Source organism: Polypterus senegalus, chromosome 4 (assembly GCF_016835505.1).
Source record: "Polypterus senegalus isolate Bchr_013 chromosome 4, ASM1683550v1, whole genome shotgun sequence".
Lineage (NCBI taxonomy): Eukaryota > Metazoa > Chordata > Cladistia > Polypteriformes > Polypteridae > Polypterus > Polypterus senegalus.
This window is the reverse complement of record NC_053157.1, coordinates 51,045,847-51,062,197: the sequence shown is the minus strand read 5'-3', so window position 1 is coordinate 51,062,197 and position 16,351 is coordinate 51,045,847. Positions and strand designations below refer to the sequence as shown.

General features: G+C 38.2%; 1 protein-coding gene across 1 annotated transcript in view; it reads left to right on the top strand.

Moving 5' to 3' along the window:
- The window catches only part of LOC120527329 (terminal uridylyltransferase 7-like), a 118,915-nt gene extending 110,911 nt beyond the window's left edge, over window positions 1-8,004 (top strand). The window contains exons 27-29 of the mRNA XM_039750608.1: window positions 591-670; window positions 4,453-4,516; window positions 7,255-8,004. Of these exons, the coding sequence (XP_039606542.1) occupies window positions 591-670; window positions 4,453-4,516; window positions 7,255-7,319 (209 nt within the window). The 3' untranslated portion in view covers window positions 7,320-8,004. The remainder of the gene's footprint in view (window positions 1-590; window positions 671-4,452; window positions 4,517-7,254) is intronic.
- Window positions 8,005-16,351: the final 8,347 nt, after the last annotated feature.

Here is a 16,351-nt window from a genome sequence, read left to right as displayed (position 1 = left end):
AGGGGTTAAGATTTTCTACTCCTTACTCCATGTTGCACGTCTTTGAGCATTGACATTAGATATAAGTGCTTTTGAAATAGCATCTCTGTTATAAATTCCAGGTTTGTGAAGTTAATGATGTGCAATTTTTGTGGAGACTGGTAACTAAGGTGTTGATTTTATTCAGTATTTTTTTTTGGCTGTACTTTTGTGGTATGTAGTAACTATCATATGAAATATCTGCTTATTGCTGTTGTTGACAACTGCTTCTCCTTGCTAAAGTCATTTTTTATGTTCGGCATATGTTGTTCTTTTTTGTAACCAATGTATCTGTATTTCGGGGACCAGTTATTTGGCCTTTTGAATTCTGCTAGTTACCTCATGTTGTTCTGAAAATTGATGCGTGAAAGTGCTAATTGTCAGAACTCTTTTATGGCTGACACATGCTGCTAATTGGCAATTAACCTAATGTTATTCAGCTGCATTTGTAATTGAGATTTGGTTCCTTCGATGTTAAAGACTTTTATCATGTGGTGTTTCTGCTCTTGTGTTTGCCCTCTATATCTTGCAAGTGAATTCAGCTTTGTACCACTATTTTTTGTTTCCTTCAGGTAGTTCTAAGGTTGATGATGCACCGTATTCCACTTCTCCATCCGCTTCAAAAAACTTCAAGAACTTCAAGGCACTTGAGGTAATTTTTGAAGACCATTCTCACAGATAATCTGTTTGCACCTCTGTCCAGATTGTTTGTTCTCTTGTTATGAAGTGGTGTTCAGAGACTTTCTACTGTTGCTTGTCATTTGCAGGGTGTATTTATTTGTTATAGCCTTGAAACCTGTTTATGTTCATTTTCATCTGTGTCCTCAGTTCAAACAACTCTAGCCTTCTTTTTCTCCATTACTCTATGTGAAGGTTTTTAAACCATATATAAACTGTACTCACTCTCTTAATTATCATTCTTTTTTTATTTCTGTGCTCTATGTTCATACTTCTAGGTATTAACTTTCTTCTCTCATCTCTTCCATTGATTGAAATTAGCAAAATTAAGTAGCAAAAAACAGCCTTTCTGTACTTGACCTTCTTCTCATCTTTTTTTTTATGTTATCTTGTGTTTGTTACCTTTTTTACAACTCCTGAATAGTTGTGTTCACACTAAACGTCACAGCATAATTCTCATCTATATTACTATGCTTAAACTTGCTTAATTTAGGTCATTGTGATGAGGTGTATATGAGTCTGTGGCAGGGTACGTTTTTAAAATCAAGAAGAGGGCGTTTAGGCTCGGGTGTGTAATGAGGAAATTTGTTAATTCACATGCTTGTGCAGACATGACTGGTACAGCCAGTTTTCTCGTTGACATCCAGCACCTACAATAGGATAAAATGAGCATAAACTTAGATTGAAACAGGTTGGTGAAAAGTTCAGAGTACAAGCTAACACAGTGGAAGGAAGTCAGACTGGTGGAGCAAGAGGCACTGTGTACCAGGAGTATGTCGCTCCCACTGATCATTCTAGAGGGATGGGAGCTATCGAGTGATCCAGGGATCCTGCAATACCAACATAAGGTGGTCCCAACTCGTAGCGCCCCACCGGGTACTGTTGAGGTGGCCGAGATGAAAGCCAGGGAAGTGGACCGCAGGTGTCAGCATCTCAGCCTGCCTAGATCCAAGAAGGGTGAGCTAGGGAAACGAGGTAGAAAGATGCACTGGGCTGTCACTGAAACAAAGGATGGAGGTAAAACTTGGAGAAAAATTGTGATTGTAGCAGACTGCATGATGACTGGTGTGGCTGGTTGTAACGAAAAGGGTGAGCGGTGTACATATAAACTTTGAAAGATTCACAGTGTCTTGTGGTTTTAAAAAAGGGATCCTGACTGTATTTTTACCTTCGATTTTAAACTATTTATTGGAATATTTATTGTCGATAACCTTAACCATGAACACTTTAATTATTGTGATTATTCTTCTATTTATTTATAATGGAATAAACATGCGCACTGTTTGCACCTTAGGCAAACAAGAGCACTTTGTACCTATCAGTTTCTGTGTTGCCCTGGCTCACCTTGGTAAAGGACTGTAGGTGATCCCAGGTTCAAGAAGGGAAGACAGCTGCAGTCACAAAGACCGGGTCAAGAACTGTGAGGTACCAGTCCATGATAGAGGCCAGTTTAGACTCACTAATTAACCTACTTGAATAGTCGTAAAACAACCTACAGTGGGATGCAAAAGTTTGGGCAACCTTGTTAATAGTCATTATTTTCCTGTGTAAATCGTTTGTTGTTACAATAAAAAATGTCAGTTAAATATATCATATAGGAGACACATACAGTGATATTTGAGAAGTGAAATGAAGTTTATTGGATTTACAGAAAGTGTGCAATAATTGTTCAAATAAAATCAGGCAGGTGCATAAATTTGGGCACCACAAAAAAGAAATGAAATCAATATTTAGTAGATCCGCCTTTTGCAGAAATTACAGCCTCTAAACGCTTCCTGTAGGTTCCAATGAGAGTCTGGATTGTGGTTGAAGGTATTTTGGACCATTCCTCTTTACAAAACATCTCTAGTTCATTCAGGTTTGATGGCTTCCGAGCATGGACAGCTCTCTTTAACTCACACCACAGATTTTCAATTATATTCAGGTCTGGGGACTGAGATGGCCATTCCAGAACGTTGTACTTGTTCCTCTGCATGAATGTCTTAGTGGATTTTGAGCAGTGTTTTGGGGTCGTTGTCTTGTTGAAAGATCCAGCCCCAGCGCAGCTTCAGCTTTGTCACTGATTCCTGGACATTGGTCTGCAGAATCTGCTGATACTGAGTGGAATCCATGCGTCCCTCAACTTTGACAAGATTCCCAGTCCCTGCACTGGCCACACAGCCCCAGAGCATGAACCACCACCATACTTTACTGTAGGTAGCAGGTGTTATTCTTGGAATGCTGTGTTCTTTTTCCTCCATGCATAACACCCCTTATTATGCCCAAATAACTCAATTTTAGTTTCATCAGTCCACAGCACCTTTATTCCAAAATGAAGCTGGCTTGTCCAAATGTGCTTGAGCATACCTCAAGCGGCTCTGTTTGTGCTGTGGGCGGACAAAAGGCTTCCTCTGCATCACTCTCGCATACAGCATCTCCTTGTGTAAAGTGCGCCGAATGGTTGAACGATGCGCAGTGACTCCATCTGCTGCAAGATGATGTTGTAAGTCTTTTGTGCTGGTCTGTGGGTTGACTCTGACTGTTCTCGCCATTCGTCGCTTCTGTCTATCCGAAATCTTTCTTGGTCTGCCACTTGAGCCTTAACTTGAACTGAGCCTGTGGTCTTCCATTTCCTCAATATGTTCCTAACTGTGGAAACAGACAGCTTAAATCTCAGGGACAGCTTTCTGTATCCTTCCCCTAAACCATGATGGTGAACAATATTTGTCTTCAGGTCATTTGAGAGTTGTTTTGTGACCCCCATGTTGCTACTCTTCAGAGAAAATTAAAGGAGGAGGGAAACTTACAATTGACCCCCTTAAATACTCTTTCTCATTATCGGATTCACCTGTGTATGTAGGTCAGGGGTCACTGAGCTTACCAAGCCAATTTGAGTTCCAATAATTAGTTCTAAAAGTTTTGGAATCAATAAAATGACAACGGTGCCCAAATTTATGCACCTGCCTGATTTTGTTTGAACAATTATTGCACACTTTCTGTAAATCCAATAAACTTCATTTCACTTCTCAAATATCATTGTGTGTGTATCCTATATGATATATTTAACTGACATTTTTTATCGTAACAACCAACGATTTATACAGGAAAATAATGACTATTGACAAGGTTGCCCAAACTTTTGCATCCCACTGTACTCACAGAGCCTAGTGGTGGGCTTGATCGATCCCAGTTCCAATTCCTGACATTGGCTTTATCCACTAAGAAATTTTCATATAATCTCGGGTCCTTACCAATCAAGCATGTAGTGCAGCCATCATAGAGTCTGGCCCTGCACATAACTTTGTAAGGGTTAAAGCAAGTGCAGAAAATGTATTGATAACATATATTCATCAGCAATAACAAAGGAACACATACTAATTCTCTCTTGGCTAAAAAGTCTGATTCTCAAAGCTTCAAAGTGTTTTTTTTTTCTTCTTCAAATTTCCACTTACTGTAGATGTTGGTTGAGTTAATGGTTGCTTGTTCTCCTCTTGTTCATATGGAGGGGGTTTTCTCTAAATGGTCTTCCTATACTCCAAAGATTTGCATATTGCAGTAATTGTTACTCCATGTTGCTCTTTTGTACTTCAGTGTGGACATATTAGTGAGTTACCTGGCCCCAGTACTCTGACCTACTACAGCCATCCATCTGTGTTGAAATAAGTGGATTTTAAACGATGAAGAAAAACATAATTAAGTTGAATTGATACAAGTGAGCTGAAGCAGCAGTTATGAACTAGTCGGCAAATATGCATGTACCCATTTATTTGTTTACAGAGTTCTCCGGTGCTGGAAGAAAAAAAGAAACAGAGGCAAAATATATTCCCAAGTCCTCAGAAAGGTTTGTAATTTTATAAGCATTTGTTCTTTTATCTTATCAATTGGCTATTACTTCACTGATTGATTGTAAATAGTGTATTTTGATATTTAAGTAGGTGCTGTTAGATAATCCACAATTCAAGATAGCTGAAAAACAGACAGCATATCACCAGTAGCTAAAAATGTTGTGAAATATTAAGCATTCAAAAAATATTATTTGGAGTAATTGTAATGCATATGAATATAGTTCTGTGGACTCTTAAATAAAGGTCTTTATCTGCACTTCATTGGGTCCTGTGAAACAATTCGGAGCCCACAGTTTTAAAAAAAAAAAATGGTTCTACAGTATCTGTTCACAGCCCACCGTGCGTGTATAAAATATAGGTCTTATTGATAAATTTACTTAGGTTTTAATGACCTAGTGTAGTGTTTCCCAACCTTTCTTTTAGGGTGGCACACATTTTGTAACCAAAAAATCCCAAGACACACACAAATCCCTATATATCATATTCGTGCTCAACTTCCAAAGGGATAGGACTACTGGAGAAGATGGTCAAAAACAATCTCCGAGATCAGAGTTCGTAGACACAGCACTTAGCGGGCACTTTGGTGGCATTTCCCAGCTGCTTTGTCCCTTTACCTGCCCCTGCCTGTCTTAGAGGCAACTTGTATGCCCAGTATCCTCCAGCCCTGTGAGACTCTCTGGCAACCACACACCCAGGTAGATAGACTCCTGGAGCCTGGAGATGCTCTAGGTCAGTGATGGCGAACCATTTAGAGACCGAGTGTCCAAACTGCAACCCAAAACCCACTTATTTGCCGCAAAGTGCCAACATGGCAATTTAACCTGAATACTGAGGTTTTAGTTTAGAAGAAAACAACTCGTATATTAACATCTTTTGTCTTAAAAGAAAAACACAATAACAGAGCTTTCAATGATACAAACAACTTTTTCTTGAAAGTTAAAAGTTTGCATTTGGCATGCTTTTGAATAATTAATGTGATTTTTGCTGTTGTGTGCATGCAAATTTGTCTAACTTTGGCTCATACTTTGTAAGTTTGAGAGCAACACATGCAGCACTTAGGTCATCTGTTAGTCTGTTTCTGGTGTTAGATTTGATATAATTCAAAGCTGAAAACAGCTGCTCACAAGCATAAGATGATCCAAACAAAGTAAGGAAAGTAATCCCAAGTGCTTTCATTGATTTGAAATTATTTGGCAGAGAATTCCACACTTTAAGGATTTCATTTCCAGAACTAACTGTGTTGTCCTTTGTCATCCCTTCTGTCTTCTCAAGTGTTTCACACAGGTCTTCCCCATTAATCTCTGTTCCCGTTCTCTCTCTCTCTCACTTTTTTCCCCTTTCCATCCACCTTGCGCTTCTATTATATATTACGGGGATGTAGATCAGGTGTGGCGATTAGCAGCTCCTGGCAACAATTACAGATGCGGACGACTTCTAGCCTGTGCACTTAAGCGAGGACCACCTGCATCACAAAGCTCCCGGGAACCAATCCGGCCACACTACCAGGCCACACTACCATGCCCCACTCCGGCGATTATCTGTTAAAACTGGCCTTTTCAAATTTGAGCTGTGGAACCACTATACTACATCCTCTCCAACCTAGCTCCTCTCCAACCCCACCACGGGAATCACCTTCGCCACAGACTCAACAGGCTGCCGTCCATGGCGCACCCTCACGCTGCATGTGAGCCACCCGCCTTACCCCAGACAGGGGAGGGAGGGAAGCGCTCCCATTGGGCTGTTGGGCGTTGGGGCTTGTGATGTGAGAAGTGTCATCAGGCGTGCATGGAGAGGGAAAGGGTTGCAGCCTGGCCCTGCGTCCCTCTGGCTTTCTAGTAACGAATTCTGTGCTGGAGCGACGACCATAGGTTCGCCACCACTGCTCTAGGTGCTATGTGTGCAACATAGCGATTGCAAAACTGTTTTTATGCCAGCTTCTCCAGGTAGTCATGCCCCCCTCGACAGGTCTCCACTACATGAGGAGCTTGGCCCTCTCAGGTTCAGACCCAGGTGTTACACTATTACTTCCACAACTCACAACTGTGCCGCAACACACTGGTTGAAAAATACTGACCTAGTGTGATGCAAACAACATATACCACTTTTTTTTAAGAATCAATGGATGGGATGGAAATTATTTTGTCAAAAATGATCCTGTCCTTGTTATGGGACCTTAGTAAAGTTATATTCTCCTGATTTCAACATAAAAATACTTTGTGAGAGTGCACCTAATAGAACTTTACTGCTGCCTTCTATGCTGTTTCTCAAGTTGTGCAATTAAAAATCACAGATTACCCAAACCAAGTTAGAGTTTAGTCATTTCTTAACCCATTAGTCCTGATACTTATCATCATTTTGTTGACAGTAAGGAATTAATTTCCTTAACATTTTAACAATACATTTAGGGTTGCTAGATTTAAATTCTACTGTCCTGAGGCGATTTAGGCCTAGTTCTGCATGCTATTGAATTTGACTTTTGATTCCCCGCCACAATGACCAGGAAATGTGGGTTTTGCATATAAACAAATACTGTAGATTGATAAATAGCCTAAATGGATTTGTTGGTAAAGTGTGGGTCATCACACATAACACACGGAATCTCTAAATATGTATACTTTTATCTTAGAGTATTAATAGATTGGCCTTAAATCAGTAAAAAAAAATCAGGAATGATTTGTTTAAAAAAAGAGAAATTCTAAAAAAATTGTGACATCTTTTTATTTTCTTCCTTCAGGCAGCCCTGCAGGCAAACAAATGACTCAAGGGCGATCATCCCATGGGTGGAATCAACAAGAATGAGGAAGCAATGAAAAATGAGATGCTGTTTTAATCCCACATGGTTTCTCCTAAGAGATATACCAAAACTTGCATTTGTTTTATTTTTATGCTTGTTAGCGGGCCAACATTACAGTAAAACTCTTTATGATATTTTGAAAATCTGAGCCAAAGGAAGGTGTTTTTATGTTGAAATGTTTTTATGTAACCTGGTCCTAATGGGATTTTGTTCTTACTTGTAATTCTTTTAAAAATGATAAAGCCATGATGCTTGTTATTTGTGTATTAGCTCTATGTCCTGTGTACTAGTTTTTATTTATTTTTTAAGCCTTTTTTTCAGCGTGCACTGTTGAAGACAGGGAAACCTGTTTAAGAAATTGAAGAATCATTCTTCATCCTATCCAATGTAATTAACAATTAAAAACAAGAGTGCGTTTGTGTTTTAATAGTGTAAAATGAGAGACCTCTCATGAAAATGATTAAAATGTGGATATACATTTTTTGACAAAGTTTCGTTTTGGAGTTTTGGTATATAAACGTACAAATCATGAATTTTTTTTTCATTAGTTAATTCATTTGCTGCAGTTCTCATGTTAGGGAAGAGAAGACCAAGAATGTGGGGCTTGTCTCCAACTTGATATTGCTGCTATGGTTATATTTGCTACTGCCTGAAAACCTGTCACTAAAATAAAAGTTTCTTAAGAAAATTCTACAATTGTTACTATGTGTCTAAAATGACAATCATTTTAAATTGACTGGCATATCTAATTCTTTTTCTGATATCTATCATGCTACTTTTTGAAAATGATATTTAATCTAGAAACATGACTAACATAAAGTAACATTCTCAAATCCACTTAATGCAATTCAGGGTCTTTGGAGGCTGCACTGCGAACAAAGCCAGAACTGAAGAGGGCACCATTCCATGAAACATAACCTACACTCATTCTCACAAGTGGCCTGTTTAGAGTCCCCTGTTAATGTAACTAGAATGTGTTTGACCAGGCAGACACAAGGAGAACATGCAAACTCCACATGGAGAATAACCAGATGCAGGATTCAGACTCAAGATGTGATATTTGAGAAGCAGCTTTGTTAACCACTGTGCTGCCAGAACTATAATCTTCAAATACTAGGAGGCAGTTTATTGTACTTCTGTTTAGCTAAAGATACATTTTAAATCAGTTAAAATGTAATACCACAAAATGATTCTCATAAATGCTGAAATGCAGAAAAATACATATTAATCAATGCAAACAAAAATCTTGCTCCTACTTACATTTTTTAAATATTTTAATTTAGATAAATTGAAGGTAAATGTCATACTCATTTTAATTCAATTCATTATCATTATGGTTTACAGTATACTAAAAATTGGGTGTTCTTACACCAGTAGTTCAGAGACATGGATTATAAAGCGTGGCACTTCATCAAGTTGCAGTTACCGATTAAATATAGTAATGGCACTAAATATAAATAAAATGAAACAGTATCTAATCAAAATTTGAATATCAGACCGAAACATGCAACATGTCCCAGAAAGAATACCTAAAAACCAGACATTTCAAGAAAACGAGCTGCAGAATGATCAGCAATAGCAGTTCTCTCCTCAGAGTTGCTGACTGCTGCATCCGGTTACCCAGAAATGATAAAACAGTTTAAAAGGAGGTGATTATTGAATTCATTATACTCGGAGAGGGTCCTTTTGGCATTGGTGTGGCAATTATGGAAAGAGTGAGAAGCTTTAAGTTTTTATTTTTCACATTATTGAAAATTTCTCTTAGTCCCTCAACAAAATCTAACTTAATGCAAGATTTCACAGGATGAACATTTTGCCCAGGATGTTTTTCCCAACTAAATATTGAGTGCTGTACATGCTCATACTTTTCATGTTCATACCTTTCAGTTGGCCAACATTTCTAAAAAATCCCTTTTTTGCATTTGTCTTAATTGATATTCTAATTTTCCGAGATACTGAATTTGGGACTTTCATTAGTTGTCAGTTATAATCATCAAAATTAAAAGAAGTAAACATTTGAAATACATCAGTCTGTGTGTAATGAATGAATCTAATATACAAGTTTCACTTTTTGAATGGAATTGCTGAAATAAATCAACTTTGTCATGATATTCTAATTTTATGACCAGCACCTGTATATATATATATGTAGTATATATTTGGATACATGGATAACCTAGATTTAAAGTCTGTTTTGTTATATTTTACTTTGTTAATAATTTGTTTACATTTTACTATGAAGAATGCCACTTTTTTAGCCTGTTGTTATGACCATCTCCATGGAAATCCTCAGAATTCCCCCAGTGCGTAATCGTATTGGATGTCATCCACAGAATGGGTTAAAGGTTATTTTCAGCAGTTCCAGGATATCCATGCTTGATGAATTCCTGTGAGTTCATGATTGAAAAACTATTTTCTGCACCTTCTGGCTAATAAATATTATGCCCTTTTTTGACCCCAAGTTGTTGACTTAGGCCCATTTCTTGACAACACATCTCCGAGTTTTTTCTTAATTTGTCTGTTAGTGGTTCTAGTGAGTCAGTTTACCAAACTGGCTGGTACACAATAACACCACAGGAGCATGGTCATGTGATGATTGTGTGCTGTCACTTGGGCTTGGTTGTGTGTTCTTGGTGGGCATTTTGAACCAGTGGAGGATTAGCAGTTTTGTACAGTGTTGTGGCTGGCGTCTTTGCTAATTGATTCATCCCAGCTCGTTTTGGATGTGGTATGACATTTTGACATTATTTTTCTTAGTGGATTTTGCTATTTGATCTTTATTTTCTTGTAAATTTCTTTGTATTTTAAGTCCATTTTGTTTTGTGTGCTTGTCTGTATCCTTTTTATATTATTATTTGCGTGTCGATCTGTGTTGTTGTCGGCACCATGGTGTTTTTACACATTAGAGGCTAGTTAAAATAGGCACCCAGAGTGGCTGCACAACGTTAGCGCCACCGACTACAGGTTCACCTTCAGGCTTGTGTGAGAACCTGTTGGGCTTTCTAGAGCCTTTTACTGTTTTCTTTGTTGTCTTTTTGTTGCTGTTTAAATTCAGGTAACCCAGTGGCATTTTTATGCGGCACCAGAAAATTTTATCTTAATGTGCCTACTAGATATGACATTTGTGAGGTGGCAGAAGTACCTTCACATAATGAGGGGGGTGAAGAAAGTCTGTTCATCTACCAGGATCCTCATTGATATATACTGTACAGATGAGCAAAAGAGAGCATACTGACTGTGAATATCACAGTCTGTTATAGCAACTACATTGCAGTTGTGAGTAAACAGGAAACAGCGGTGGACATAGCAGTCTGGTGTTTGGTGTGATTGTGTTAGACATGCATTTTCTATCCTTGAAAGTCTGAGGTTACCAGTCATTAAATCCTGAAACATGATGGAACTGAATGCCAGTCAGTTGCCAATGGATGCTAATTCATACTTTAAATTCATTAGAACGTTTTTGACTCAAATGAGCCATTCAGCTCAATAAAACTTACAGTCCCCATAATTTCTCCAAAAAAAGACAGGTTATAGGTCCTTAAAGTACTCCTGTCTACCACACTACTTGGTAGCTTATTCCATGTGCCTGTGGTTCTTTCTGTGAGGAAAAACATTTGTTTGTGCAGAAATTACCCTTAACAAGTTTCTGTCTGTATTCCTGTTGAAGAATTTATTTTAAAGAAACAACTTGGATCCACTATACTAATTCCCTTCCTAATGCTGAATGATTTTTGCTTCAGTCTTAATATCTCATGCCTCGCAGTCCAGGAATCTGTATGTAGTCACATTTCTGTGTGCTTCCTCTAGCACCGCTAGGTCATTTTTCAAACACAGACACTAAAACTGTATACAGTACACTAGATGAGACTTGATTGAGGCCTGGTTATTAGGGTGATTATTGTGCTAAGCTGAATTAAAATAATTAAAACAAATAAATGATGTTCCTCAAATTATTTCTTATCCTTTGGAAATTAAGCGTAATCTAGATTAATAAGGGTTTTTATTGTCCTGTAGCATTCAAATGTTCTTTTAAATGTGTTAAGGAACCTCATATGTGCCACAACCAGTGAGCATGTAGCCAGTGAACAAAATGATTCATTCACCATGTCCAGGTTCCATACATGCAGCAACCAGCAGTAGTTAAACAAATCTTACCCGTCTCTCCTCCTGATAAATTTGCCACGTCTTGTCTTCACTTCTTTTGAAAGAGCTTTCAGGTCGTGGGCTGTTTTCATTTTACCGGAGGAATCGATTGAAAATGCATGCATTTGCACATTTTGAGCATACAGCTGGATTATTTGACGTGAATTATGTGACATGAGTAGCGTGAGATTTTTTTCATGGACATGTAGATATACTCTGCTATTGTCCAGCATTGGTTATCGCCCACTTCCATTAAGGCATAGACTTTGTTAACTCTGTTCTGCATGAAAAAAAAATTGACTAAAAACTTTTCCTGATCATCATTACAAACCTCTTGAGATAAGTAACAAGTAAAAAGATTTCATTTTTAGGTTGAATATTTTTTTTAACATTTTAATTGTTACTGCTTTATTACATTTCACATTTCTTATTGTTAGCCAAGTCAGAAGTTTTCTTATTTTCTGTAATGCTAGAAGTTTTCTAGTTGTTTGTTATAATATTTCTTGAACTGCTGTAAAAAGTCAAATTTTCACATTGGGGTAAATACAATGTAGTTTGTTTTAACAAACAAATGAATCTCTCTCTGTCTTAAAGCATTTTTCATGTCTACCTCCTGACCTAATCAAAGGTAAGGAGTGCATCAGGTAAGCAGATTTGTGTTTTATATTAAATAAAATTTCATCATGATAAACAAGAATGTTTTAAAATACATGTTGCATGTTGGTTAGAGATGCAAATATAAACATTTTTCTGCACTCTGTACATGTGACTACTGCCACTTTGTTTTTTTTTTTTTCGTTTTTTTTGTCTTCAGCAGCGATATATCATATGCCACCAAGTCCAAGTTCAGATGTTGTCAGGTGGACACAGTGTAATGGAACTGTTAACTTGCATGTCTCCAACTGACTAGTGACAGTGAGTAAAACATCAGTTCATTAAGTGCGCATTACATGTACAAGTGGCACTCTTGTACTCTGTCTATTAGCTGATTTATTTCTGGTGTCCACTACATGTTGCACTCAAAGCCACTTAAATCTTCTTGAAGTTACATACAGACAGAATCCATTAATATCTGTCTGTTCCTGCTTTAATAAGACTGCAGTTAAGGTGCTATCGAAAGGTCAGGCAGGATACCAAGTATTAAACACTGTATCGTTTCTGGATGGCTAGAATAAATGATGATCATGTATGAGAACAGCTGAGGGTAACATCTTTACTTTTAAGTGTTTACTACATTGGCACTGTATTTTTGAGTGAGTGTTGAGTAATCAGCATACCGGTAAACAACATCAAAATGACAAGGCTTACTGTATTGTGAGATGTTCTTTATGTCTTTAAGCAAGCAGGTACAGTTTTGGTACTTTTTGCTTCCTACCATTGTAACAGTACATTTATTCATGCCTCAGTAGTAAAACTGGAAATTCTTTAAAAGAATACTCCACCCAGAATTAATTTAATATATATTTACCCTACAGTATGTGGTTTGTAGTTATGGTAGAGAAAAATGGGTTAACTCATGTTTTGGTGGAGAAAGGACATTACAAAGTTTCTGATAGAACAGGACCCAATAATGACCAAAGCTGGACAACAGAAACCATCATTAGAAAGGTCCATACATACTTTACACAGCAGCTCATCCAGTAACATTCTCACAATGTGAAAACACATGCATTTAGTGCTAATATACTGTTAAATAACAAACTCTGGAAAATAAAAGTAGCACACAAATAAGAAGCCAGTTCACACGGAATCACGCTTTGGAACTGAAGACAGGACTATTGACCAGTGAATGAGGGGAAGAGGCATCTGTCTCTTCAGCTCACAAGTGCGGCCCCGCATGAACAAGTCTCCTGTTTACGCACTTCTTTCATTTTCTGGAAACTTTGCAAAGTAATCGGGGTTTGAGTCAGGATCTGCTTGAGAGGGTGACAAGCCAGGAAAGAAAAGAAGAGCAGCAATATTGCTGAGCGTGGTGAGCATTGCTGAGGCCAGTCGCAGGAAAAAGAAAAAGAACAGCAGTGTATTTTGCTGAGCGTCAAGTGCAGGATATAAAATGTACCAAAATGATTGCTATAGTTGAAAAATGTAGTGCTACACACCATTATGCCACAAAAGAAACTCCAGTGGTGACATCTAAACATCAAAGTAAACACAGATAAACAGTAAGAGATGAACCTGAGTACAGAGTCATTGAGCAGCTGGCTTATCGGCATGCCACATATATACCACAATACAGAATGCAAGAATGGTAACGACAGAAATGTATGCCAACAAAGACATCAAGAAATACTCTCAAGTACTGCCCATATCCAAACATTTCTTTGACATCCATTCATCAATGTTTGGTCCAGGAGAGTAGCCTGTTACTTTTGAACATTAGACTGGTGATGTGCCCACTGTGAAGCTGTATATTTTCTTACAGAGAACAAACAAATGTGTGGTCAGGATGGAAATCTTAAGCTTGCTCTATATGAAGTCCCTTTTCTGATGACTGGAGGTCCACGTGTTTCCTAGTGTTATCTTTACTCAACAGGAAGACACCTAATCCACCCTCTATAATCCCAACAGATCAGATTTTCTCTACATGGTCCAAAGTTTTCTCAGAATCTGACCATTTATTAACACAGTTGTAAAATAAGCACGTCGGGCCTCTAATCTGTTCCACGTATGAGGAGCCTCTTCATATTGGGCTCTCCCAGCTGTGTAACAGAGGGTTTTGATTGTATATTTAATTGAGTTTTGTTGTTCTTACTGTAAAATGATTTACAAAAGCAATAAAATAAATTTAAAAAAAATCAGTTGGGTCCTTTTCTTTCCTTCATCTTTTAAGGTATTTAACAAAGTGGCCAAGGTGGGTTTTCATGTTAGCACTTAAGTCTTTTCAGATCTCTTTGTGACAAGAAAGTCTGCCATGGTTGCAACAGAAAATAAGAGTAATTTCTGTCCTCCTTTTTTCTTTTACAAATAGGAAAAGTGGTTCAAATCAGAAAATCCACCACTATTATAATCAATTTATAGAAAAGGAATTACTACAATTGCAATCTTTTAGAATGTAGGTAATAATTGTCCTCATCTCCTCATGGTTTTTGATTGTTATACTTACTGTGTGAAAGATTGGGATTAAAGCTTAATGTGAACATTTTAAGATAACTGCTCCAGGACCAGAAAAAAATATAGAAAATTCATATTGTAATCCTGTTTTTAAAAGTGCTCTACTTTGACCAATTACTGCTCAGTCTTCAGAGTACTTGTGAACGTCTGGTAGCTAAGAGATTCACACAGTGAAATAGAGAGCACCAGCTAACTGGTGGAAGTTACATTGCATTTGCTTCTTTGTCGTGGTCTTCTGGAACTGCTGATGCCCACGGCCTCTAAAATCATACAGTGTGAGCCAAAAAGAAGTACCACATTTTCAAACATTTATTCTACAGAAAAAGCTACAAGATAGAATAAATTTCATTACAACACAAGAAAAAGTTATACAAAATACATTTTTTCACTGTGTTTTAAAAATGATGTTTTCAAGGTTGGGGCCATCATTAGCGATACACTCTTTGAGACGATTTCTGTATGCACACGCGACTCGTTTGGCCATTTCATGGGGGATAGCAGCAATTTCATGGGGGATAGCATCCTTGAGGGCTTCAGGGTTTTGAGATCGGTGTGTGTATACCTTCAACTTGAGGTAGCCCCACATTTGAAATCACATGGAATGAGATAAGGCGAACATGAAGGCCACCGAACATCGCCACGCAGGGACATCAGCTTCCCTGGAAAAATCTCCCTCAAAACTTGCATGGATCTCCTCACCATATGAGCTGTTGCTCCAGCCTGTTGAAACCAGGCATCCACAACATCCTTTTCTTCCATTTGGGGTCACAAAAAGTTCTCTAGCATTTCAATGTAACATGAAGTGACAATGACTGTTGCTTCCCCCTCCTCAAAAAAGTAAGGGCCTACAATGCCAAATTCTAAAATGGCACACTAAACTGTAACACGCTCACCATGCAGAGGTCACTGATGAAGTTCATGAGGGTTGGTTTCAGCCCAAAAGAGAAAGTTTTGCTTATTTACGCAACCATTCAAACCATCTCAATAAACGGTTTACAGAATGTTCACACACAATTCTACGTCTCTCTCGGTGAGTTCCTGCACTACTGTCATTGTGTATGAATGGAAATTAAGGTCCTCATGCAACGTGCTGGAAATGCCTAAGGCAGAAGCATGTTTGTACGCTGAACATCTAGGAGACTGCAAAATTGATGCCCTTAGGATGTTTTCAGGCCTTCGTACAGTCCGAGGACAGCCTGGAGATTTTCTGATCAATGTTGTACCCATCTGTCTAAATTTAGCCAACCACTGAAGAATTGTTTTTCCGATTTGGGACGTCACTGTTAGGAGGAATGCTGAAGTGCATTCAGAAGGCACGTTGTATAGTGATGATGGATTTGTTGTTTTTGAAGAACGATTCAACAGTGAAAACACCAGACCAAGACATGTTACAGACTGAAAACTACCAGGGATCACCTATCAAAGAACTCTCACCCCAACCCACTCGGCTGCCTCTACCTCAAGCAATGACCTTGAGAAATGGGGTACTTCATTTTGGCTCACTCTGTACCACACTGTTGTACACACATTGTGTTGTTTCTGATGTGGTCTTGTACCACAGCAATGCAACAGAAGCTCTTAAATTCTCTTATGGAGACTGCAGATAGAGCCCAAGCCCTAGAGGTGGCCAGCTTTCCTGCATCTCTGTAGCTGATGTAGACAGGATAGCCATTACTTACTGTTAAAGCTGCACAACAAAAATGAAGAATACCGCGTTGGTATGCATGTCTAAAGCAGGATGATATCCTAATATTTTAAAAAGGCCTTTTACTTCTAGAACTAA